The sequence below is a fragment of the Pelecanus crispus genome, chromosome 1 (assembly GCF_030463565.1).
Source record: "Pelecanus crispus isolate bPelCri1 chromosome 1, bPelCri1.pri, whole genome shotgun sequence".
Classification (NCBI taxonomy): domain Eukaryota; kingdom Metazoa; phylum Chordata; class Aves; order Pelecaniformes; family Pelecanidae; genus Pelecanus; species Pelecanus crispus.
Window position 1 is genome coordinate 161,029,281 of NC_134643.1, and position 10,587 is coordinate 161,039,867.

Consider the following 10,587-nt stretch of genomic DNA (forward strand, 5'->3'; position numbering starts at 1 on the left):
TGACGCACACGCGCGTGTGTGTGGGTGCCCGGAGGGGGGGGGGGAGGCTGGCGCACACGCACGCCCGGAAGCTCGGCTCCGGGGGCGGGGGGGCCGGCGGCGGGCGGGTCGGCACAGCACCTGATGGCCGCGGCGGGATACGCCGATCGCCCGCCCCCCCGCTCCCACCCGCCGCCGTGTCCCGCCCGCCGGGGCCGCGACGGGTGGCGAGGGGCAGCAGCCGGCTGTACCGGCTCTCCTCCCCGGTACCCTCCGGGCTGTGTGCGCGGAGGGCAGCGCGGGGAGGGGGGGGAGGGGGCGGCTCCCGCCCCGCCGCGCCTGAGGGGGGCCGGCGGCTGCGGGCGGGAACGCGCCCGCCGCGGAGGGGCGGGAAGGGGGTGGGAGGGGGCGAGGCTCCCGCCGCCCAACGGCGTGGCGCCGCCTCGCACCCGAGGGCCCGCCCCGCCGCCCCATTGGCGGGCGGCGCCGTCCTTCGCGCGGCGCGGCGGCCAATGGGGAGCGGCGCCGGCGGCGGCCGCGCCCCGCCCCGTCTCGGTGTGTGAGCGTCTCGGTAAGGCGGCGGTCACGTGTTGTTTTGCTCTTTAGTTGGGGCACTCGGTGCGCGATGTGTTACTTACGGCGAAACTCCCGCCGGCGCCGGCAGCTGCCGCGGCGGCAGCAGCAGCAGCGGCAGCAGCAGCGGCCGGGGAGCGGCAGCGGCGCCGCCGGTACCCGAGCCGGGGAGGACGCCGGGCGGCCGCCGGCAGCACCCGCTGCCTAGAGGCGACGGCGGAGGATCCCGCTGCGGCTCCGGGCAGACGCGCTTTTCCAGCGGAGGAATAACTTTATTTTACCCGGTCCCCCCCCCCCCCTCCATCTCTTTTTCGCTCGGCCCCCCAGCCCCGCTCGGCGGCGGCAGCAGCGAGAGGAGCCGGGCGGCGCTCCCGCCGCGGGGCCGGGGATGGCGAGCCCCGCCGTGTTGGGGCTGCTGCCCCCGCTGAGCTCCCCGCCCGGCCCCAACCTGAACAACAACAACAACAACAACCAGGGCGTGAGGAAGTGCGGGTACCTGCGCAAGCAGAAGCACGGCCACAAGCGCTTCTTCGTGCTGCGGGGCCCGGGCGGCGGGGAGGAGGCGGCGGGCGCGGGGGGCGCCCGGCTGGAGTACTACGAGAGCGAGAAGAAATGGAGGAACAAGTCCGGGGCGCCCAAGCGGGTGATCGCCCTGGACTCCTGCCTCAACATCAACAAGCGGGCGGACGCCAAGCACAAGTACCTCATCGCCCTCTACACCAAGGACGAGTACTTCGCCGTGGCGGCCGAGAACGAGCAGGAGCAGGAGGGCTGGTACCGGGCTCTCACCGACCTGCTCAACGAGGGCAAGGCGGCCTGCCAGGGGTCCCCCCACCGCCACCTCGCCTCCCCCTTCTCCGCCTCCTGCAGCGCGGCCGCCGCCTCCCTGGCCGCCGCCGGCGAGGACCTCAACTACGGGCTGATCACCCCGGCCGCCGCTGCCTACCGGGAGGTCTGGCAGGTGACGCTGAAGCCCAAGGGCTTGGGGCAGAGCAAAAACCTCACCGGCGTCCACCGGCTCTGCCTCTCGGCCCGCACCATCGGCTTCGTGCGCCTCAACTGCGAGCTGCCCTCGGTCACGCTGCAGCTGATGAACATCCGCCGCTGCGGCCACTCCGACAGCTTCTTCTTCATCGAGGTGGGGCGCTCGGCCGCCACCGGCCCCGGCGAGCTCTGGATGCAGGCGGACGACTCGGTGGTGGCCCAGAACATCCACGAGACCATCCTGGAGGCCATGAAGGCGCTGAAGGAGCTGTCCGAGTTCCGGCCCCGCAGCAAGAGCCAGTCCTCCTCCTCCTCCTCGGGGGGGGCCGCCGGGCCCGGCGGCAGCGGCGCCTCCGCCACCCACCCCATCAGCGTGCCCGGCCGCCGGCACCACCACCTGGTCAACCTGCCCCCCAGCCAGACCGGCCTCCTCCGCCGCTCCCGCACCGACAGCCTCGCCGCCGGCACCAAGTGCACGCCGTGCCGGGTGCGGACGGCCAGCGAGGGCGACGGCTGCCGGGTGGGCTCGGTGGCCGGCAGCCCCATGAGCCCGGGCCCCGTGCGGACCCCCCTCAGCCGCTCGCACACGCTTAGCAGCGGCGGCGGCCGGCAGGCGGGGAAGCTGCTGCCGGTGCTGGCCGGCGGCGGCCTGCAGAGCAGCCGCTCCATGTCCATGCCCGCCTCCCACTCGCCCCCCTCGGCCACCAGCCCCATCAGCCTCTCCTCCAGCAGCGGCCTCGGCTCCGAGCCTGCCCACCCGCACCACCCGCAGCGCCCCTCCAGCGGCAGCGCCTCCGTCTCCGGCTCCCCCAGCGACGCCGGCTTCATGTCCTTCGACGAGTACGGCTCCAGCCCGGGCGGCGACCTGCGCCCCTTCTCCTCCTCCTCCACCGCCAGCAACCGCAGCAACACCCCCGAGTCGGTGGCCGAGACCCCCCCGGTGCGGGACCCCGGGGGCGGCACCGACCTCTACGGCTACATGGCGATGGAGCGGCCCCCGAGCGGCCGCCTCTGCTACCGGCCCTGCCCCGACGCCGCGGCCGACCGGGGCCATCGGAAGCGGACCTACAGCCTGACCACGCCGTGCCGGCAGCGGCCCGCCCCGCCGCAGGTCTCCTCCGCCTCCCTCGACGAGTACACGCTGATGCGCGCCACCTTCGCCGGCAGCGCCGGCCGCCTCTTCCCCTCCTGCCAAGCCGGGGCTTCCCCCAAAGTGACCTACACCCCCTACCCCGAGGACTACGGGGACATCGAGATCGGCTCCCACCGCAGCTCCGGCAGCAGCAGCACCAACCTGGGGCCGCCGGCGGGGGGGGGAGGAGGGGGGGGAGGAGGAGGAGGAGGAGGAGGAGGAGATGATGACGGCTACATGCCCATGACCCCCGGCGTGGCCGCAGCTTTGGGGCAGGGAAGCCGGGGCGGCGATGACTACATGCCCATGAGCCCCACCAGCGTGTCCGCCCCCAAGCAGATCCTGCAGCCCCGGGCGGGGGTGGGTGGTGGGTCCCCCAGCAACGGGAGCAGCTACAAGACCAGCTCGCCCGGGGAGAGCTCCCCTGATGACAGCGGGTACATGCGGATGTGGTGCGGCTCCAAGCTGTCCGTGGAGAGCTCGGACGGGAGGCTGAGTAACGGCGACTACATCAATATGTCCCCTCGGGACCCCCAGCACGGGCCCCAGGCTCCCTCCCTCACCCCCCCCGACTTCTTTTTCGCCCCTTCGGGGCACGGGTCCAGCGAGCCCCCCAAGCCCGGCTGCTATTCGTACAGCTCCTTACCCCGCTCCTACAAGAGCCAGGGCCCGGCGAAGGACAGCGACCAGTACGTCTTCATGAACTCCCCGGGGAGGATGATCCCGGAGGAGGCGGTGCGCGGAGCGGGTCAGTCCCCCGCCGGCACCTTCGCCCCTTCCAGCCACACGGTGCCTTCGCCCCTGCGGCACAGCCGGACCGAGAGCTTCCTGAGCCAGCGGTGCCAGCGGGCGGCCCGGCCCAGCCGCCTGTCTTTGGAGACCTTGCGGACGGTGCTGCCCAGCATGAACGAGCACCCTCTGCCGCCCGAGCCCAAGAGCCCCGGCGAATACATCAACATCGACTTCGGGGATGCTGCCGTCTATTCTCCCCCCTCGCTGCCCGCCGACAGCCCGGCCTCCTCCCTGGGCTCGGGCACAGGGCAGAGGCGCTCCCCTCTCTCTGACTACATGAACATTGACTTCGGGTCGCAGTCGCCCTCCCAGTCAGGCACGGTCTCGGTGGGCTCCCTGGAAGCGCTCTCGCCCGGCTCTTCCTCCAGCACCAGCCAGCCCGACGGGCGCTACCTGAAGGCGGCTGTGGGGGTGGCTTGTTCATCCAGCCCATCTGACGGTGGGGATTACACCGAGATGACCTTTGGGATGGCCACCACCCCACCCCAACCCATCGTTCAGAAGCCAGAAAGTGCCCGGGTCACCAGCCCCACGGCTGGGGTGAAGAGGCTCACCCTCTCTGGGGTGGAGGCTTTCATTCTCTCCAGCCCCCCTCCAGACCCGAACCGGGGAGCCAAGGTCATCCGGGCAGATCCCCAGGGGCGCAGGAGGCACAGCTCGGAAACTTTCTCCTCCACCACCACTGTGACCCCCGTGTCCCCCTCCTTCGCACACAACCCCAAACGACACAACTCGGCCTCGGTGGAGAACGTGTCCCTCAGGAAAAGCGAAGGCCTGGAGGAGGAGCAGGGTAGCAGCCCTATGTGCCGGGAGACCTCGGCTGGCTTCCAGAACGGCCTCAACTACATCGCCGTCGACGTGGTGGACGGGACCCTGGCAAACTGTGACAAAGCCAGGTCGAAAGCCAGGCACGTCCTGAACGGGGGCATCAACGGAGTGGAGATGAGCGCCTATGCCAGCATAGACTTTCTGTCTCACAACCTGAAAGAAGCGAGTGCTGTGAAAGGTGAGTAGCTACGTCTGACAGTGCCTGCCACGCGTGTTTGTGCTTGGTGTTTGTTTCTCACTGCTGGGTTGTGTTTTGTCGGGTAGAGCGCTATCCCTCCTCGCTTTCTTAAAAATCTCTTTTCCCCCAACGCGTCCTGTAATAAAGAGTCTTGGAGGAACTCGCTGGCTCTTTGTATGAGAAAAAGTTTAATTTGGGGGTATTTCTTTACGTTTGAATTCTACTGTGCTATTATTACGAGTGTATACTTCTGGGTACCCCAATAGAAGCTAATGTTTACATAGTTACTATGTTTGGGCTGTACTTCAGAATTTTCTTATGTAAGATTTTGGAAAGTGTTTGGAAAATGTGACCAAAATAGTTTATGTTAATGCAGCTTCTAAATACTATTTAAAAATGTAAAATGATTGAGCTAAAAACCAGGATTGTTGGACTTAGGACATCAGATTACAAAAAATCCTTGGCTCTCTAGCTGGGAAGGTCAATCGTAGCAAAATGAGAAGGATAAATTTAATATCTCGGTTTTGAAATATCTTATCTCTTGCAAAAGTTTAACAGTAAATCATGGCGAGCATGGAATGTGAATTTAAAAAAAAATTAATAATAATAATAATTCTTTCCAGAAGTCACTATATGCATGAGCTGTTGCATGTGGTATCGCACATTGCACGGCAAGGCCCACCCTACGGTGGTGCGTAACTATGCTCCAGCTGGTGGCTCAGTCCCAGCGTGAATGACCAGTTGGTTGGCTGGCTTTTATATGGATTGCAAATGCTGGGTGTTCCAAGACAAAAGCAAACCGAAGAAATCTGAAACTTAGGGCGAGAGAGAATTTAGGTCTTAATTATGTAGCTGTTCCTTTGTTGAGGTGCTAGTTATGCCATTTAAAAAAACAAAAGAGAAAGAAACAAAGAAATTCCCCCCCGCCCCCCCCCCCCCCCCCTCCCCAATAGCAACCAGCCTCCTCTTAGCGAGTGAGAATTTGTACACAACTGGGGGCTGGTTGAGGAGGGCACAGAACAGCCGGTCTGTCAGGGATTAAAAGTTAATGACGAGACACGGTAGGGATTCTCTTTGCTCTTGAATTTATGCAAGACGCGGTCCTTTAAACCCGTATGCATATATAGCTGTAATAGATGTTTACGGGTCTAGCTAGGTGGAATGACAGACCACGTAAAAGTAGTTGCTTGGAGGTGAATGGGTATTGCTCCTGCATTCACAGCGCTGATAGAGGTCGTCGACAGTAAGCAAACAGCGACAGTTTGTAAGAGCCACTTGCAGGTTTTTTCCCCCTGTTTTCTGAGCAGCTAGTTGATTTTGAAGGAGAAAATATTTTCTCTCTTGATAGGAAGTGCAGGAAGATGGAAAAGATGAGAGATCCACCGTTTGCAGAGCGAGCTTTGAACCTAATTAAGACGAGAGGATTGTTGAATGAAATGTCGGAGTTTGAAAGCATGGACACTAGGTCTGAATGGCTGGAAGGGTTGAGGGCAGAGCCTTATTTTTCTCTTGCTTTTAGTTGCGCTGGGGTCGTTTTCAGGATCCCTGTGGCTTGAGCAGGACCGGTGCGGATGCTGCAGTTACCGCTCTCCCCCTCCAGCCGTGGGACCGCCGTGCCCGGGCACCAACAAACTATCGCGCCCCTTGCTTTGCAAACCGATTTTTCACCAAAACGAGGAGGTTTTTCTTGAGCCCCCTACGGCCCCAACAGCAAACCAAGCCCCGTGTTGGGAAAGAGCTGTTTCCACAACATTCCCCAAACTGCTGACCCTAAGGGGGGGGGGTGGGGGGGAAGGGGGGGACGACACGGGGGGGACAGGGGGAGGGGAGCGGGCACCAGTTACCGAGAAAACCTGGAGTGGATGGGAGCACGGTCACCATCCAGGGAAAGAGCCGGTAAGAGCAGATAGGCAGGGGGAACTGACTGCTGTCCTTCCCATCCAGTAAACAAAAGGATAATGCAATAAACGTAGCCGTGTTAATTTGGTACACGGCGTACAGAGGAGCGCGTTCGGTTCTGCTATGTATTTGTCAAAGGGCGGTTATAGGCTTGCCGTATTTTAATATTTAATCTGCATGCGTGCCTATTTTCCCCTCTTTCCCGTAAGCTTTTAAACGCAGACCACGTCGAGGAGTGTTCTGGGGAAGCTCGCTGAGATTTAATCTCCTTGTAGGAGGGCGAGGCGGACTTCTCCATCACCCCGATTCCCTGAGAAGCCCCCACGCCCGCTGCGTGCGCTCAGGGCTGGGGGGCTCGGGGATGGCTGTGGCCAATATCAGGCCAAGGCGGTAAGAAAAAAAACTCACACAAGCATCATCGGTCAGCAGCATGCAGGGTTAGGTACCAAAAATGGGGTTTCGGGTTAATTGCGCTTGTGGCAGTCAAAGTGGAAAAGTCATAGTGTGGGGAAGGAGAAATATATTACAAAGGACTTGATCGGTGCAAGTTGAATCAAGTCATGAACTTCTGCAAATTTCCTAGTTTCTCTTTTGGTTTTTGTTAGGATTTCACACCGAAGTTTGTTTACGGAAGGACTTCTGCCACTGTTTAAAAAGATCACCCAGTATTGTGCCAGCGTATTTGAGTTTCAAACATTGTGATTTGGGAGACTACTAAGCATTTCATGTTTTACAGTGAAACAACATGCAATTTAAAGACAACTGTATTTTGAGCATAAGCAAGATTATTTTGACACAGCAGTAATTGAGGCAGCTTTGAGAGGACCTAATTGTGTAAAAATTAATGGTTTGCACAAGAGATAGCTTATATAATCTGCATTGTTTACTTAGTTGTTTGCACTTTTTTCAAATTTTGTTTTTAACTATATTAGTAAAGTGAGAAGCTTTACTTCTTCAAAACCCAAGAGAGGGTTCTGGTGGTTTTAAACCAACAGAGAATCCACATATATTAATATTTAGAACATTAGAATCTCAGAGATACAGGGTATACAAACAAGCTCCTTATTAATTTACTGAGAAGGTAATTACCTTTCGATTTGTGTAAAATACATGTAAAAAACCCAGTTTGAATTCTTCCTGAAGGTCTGTAGCAGTAGCTGTGTTTTCATGTGGATAAGTGTTTCAAGGGAAATTACTTGTATCATTTAAAGGTGGCTGGTTTTCACATGTAGCTTGTCTCTCTGCTATCAGTATCTTGCCTCTGCTGTAGGGAGTGCTGTGCTTTTGGAAATCTCTGTCCATATTATCCTGTCATGGCAAGAGCAAGCGAGTGCATCCACAACTGCTGTCAAAACAGAAAAATTAAAAGGTTGCTTGAAATTACCAGTTCGTTTAGTTTTACTGTGTTCTGAAAGTGTGCAAATGTTGAAGAATTGGAGAAACCCTTGCCTTCATCTGATGTGTAAATAAAATAATACTGTTACTGGTTGGTTAAAACTTGTTACTTGCTGATAATTAGCCTTTGCTCTTAAATTATGACCGCTTTTTTGCTTAAAAAAGTATGAACTGTGTATGGTTTTCATTATTTATGGAGACATTTACGCTCAGTTTTCTCATATAGTGTAAATTATTTATTCCAGTATATTTATGACAGACTACACCCAACAATGATGTGACTTTTTATGGTGGATCTTAGTTCTATTGAAGTCAAATGGGATTTTTGTCTCTATTTTGGTGGGGTTAAGATTTTACCCTTTGTGTGTAATCCTGAACTTCTTAAGTAAAATTCCCATTAAATTTAGTGGGTGTGTCATAGGGAATTTTGCTTAATTGAAAACACCAGACTTGGGTGGGTTATCTTTAATTTTGTTTTCTTTTCCGTTAACAAAATGCTCTGTAACTTGTAAATGATTCTAGTAGTTGGTCTAGTTTTCTGAATTTGAACAGATACTATGTGTAATGGTGCAAAAACCCCTGAGGGTTGTTTTCCTCCTGTGTTAGTTTCTTTTGTCTTGATTTAAAGTAATCATCTGTAATGCATCTACTTAAGATCGTAATAAGGTGATTTTTGATAATAATGACACCCCCCCCCCCGCCTTGTCAATTAGCTCTTACTTTTGTGAGGGTTTTATGATTGCACCTAAACAATAAAAAGCCTATCTTAAGAAATCTTTTCCTGTGTCTTTCTAATGGCATTTTAGATTATTGAAGATATAACCCATGTTTCCTTTTTCTCTGGGATTACTTTGCACAATGAATTATATTATCAGGGGTTTCTTTTTCCTCTCTAATATGCCAACTACCATAAAGTTTTGGTTCTCAGAGCAGCATGAGAATGTTTAATTGTCTCTTTAACAAAACTTATATTAATTTTAAAATGACTTCTTTAAAGTATTAAAAGAGCTATATGCTGTGTTAGAAATCTATATATCTTTTGAAGTAGTCTTTTGAATAAATTGAATAAAGTTGTAGTAGTTTCTCTTATTGATAAGTTCTGTGAGAACATCAAAATTAACAGCGGAAAGAACTGAACTACTTTTAATGTATTACATAGTTTGATTTTTTTTTAACCTCTTACGCTTAGAATTACAAATTTGAGATGTTTGGGTTTTTTTGGGTTTTTTTTGTTTACAACCTCTAGAAATTCACTTCTTGTCTCTCACATTGCATTTTTACAGCTGACCAAACCAAAATGCTTAGGTCTGAACCTAGCAGTGCCACTGGTGAAACACGGAATGTGAACTGAAGTTATCTAAGATTAAATGAAGCCTTTGATATTTTAAATTATGTTGATTACACGGATGTCAGCTTTTTACAAGCAGATAGAATATTAAAACACGTAACATCTATTAGACTTTTATTTTGCTTTGTACTTTAAATTATGTTTAGCTATACTGCTCATAGAAAGAATGTCATGATTACTTTGAGTCATTTAAGATAAATTGTTATAGACCAAGTTGAATGGTGGGTTTGTTCTAAAATGAACCAGTACAGTCATTGCTCAAGGCAGAGGAAATGCTTAGGTTGATGATTGCTTCTGATTACTTGATTTCTTTCAAGATAGCTACAGAGGCTAACGTTCACTTGTAAGTAAAATGGATAAAGGAATGTTTGAACAGAAAGAGTATTAGGACATGTTTTATATGGTGGTTTGTTTTTTTTTTTTTTTTAATAAGGAAAGAATAACATGAGTTTCTTTACACTTGATTTACTATTATTTTTGAATAGCATTAATTACACTGGAATGATGAAATGATTTGGAAGTTGAAACACAGCAAGCATCCACAGAAAAATTAAGCTAGAGTTAGTGTATGTAATCACATTTTCCTCCCTATTAAGCAGTTAAATGGCAACATAGGTACATCCAGGTATTTTCTGTTTATATCAGATCTTCTCTAAAGCACCATTAATATGTGTCTTTTTGAAGTAATAAACACATAAAGAAATGGCTATATCTGGGGTCTTTTTTTTTCTCTAATACCTTTTTCCCTATACCTTTGTTGAGGTATAGTATGCCTTTCTTTGTACTGTTCGTCCATGTGTTTTCTCTTTGTGTCTAGGTGTGTTGTACATTAGTCATGATATATTTCAGCAGAGTTTGTGGAAGTTTCAATGTTATGTTGGCGCAGTGTGTGTAATAGCAATTTAAAGTGAGTATAGCGACTGATTTGATAAATTGGGCTGTGTAATTATGAGGGTTTCACAACTCTGTTTTTTGTTGTAGTTTCTTACAATGTTTGCTTAGAAGCAATCTGTGTATATGAGGAAATCGGTAGCATCCCTTGAGTTTTTAGAAGATGGTGTAGTGACCCCAAAGTTCAGTTATGTTTTGTTTATGTGTCTGTTGTCTGCCATGTAGTTATTTTTAAAGTTTTTGTGCGTATGTATGTAGGGGGTCAAGAGTGGCAGCCTTGAAAAACCAAGTTCAGCTAAGCAGTCCCCTTGCTGCCAGTTGTTGAAAAGGCTGGTTTTCCTCCTGCAGCCTTTCCAAAGGAAAACTTCTCTTGTTTTGTTGTGTGGGGTGTTTTTTTTTTGTTTGTTTGTTTGACACTTGTTTCATGTCTCAACTGCTTTTAGTTATCCAGCATGTGGGCATCTTGGGTTAGACAGTCTGCCAGGCATGCTCGAGAACCAGCAGCAGTAAACAGAGCCAGCAAGGGTGACTGCTCCCGTGTCTTTTAAATGGAAGTTATAAAGTAGCACAAATTTGCCCCTGCGTCTC

General features: G+C 53.0%; 1 protein-coding gene across 1 annotated transcript; it reads left to right on the plus strand.

Moving 5' to 3' along the window:
* Nucleotides 1-940: 940 nt before the first annotated feature.
* IRS2 (insulin receptor substrate 2) lies at nt 941-5,840 on the plus strand. The gene is made up of 2 exons (XM_075720338.1): nt 941-4,466; nt 5,815-5,840. Exons 1-2 carry the CDS (start codon nt 941-943, stop codon nt 5,838-5,840), a joined length of 3,552 nt encoding a protein of 1,183 aa, XP_075576453.1.
* The last annotated feature ends 4,747 nt before the right edge of the window (nt 5,841-10,587 follow it).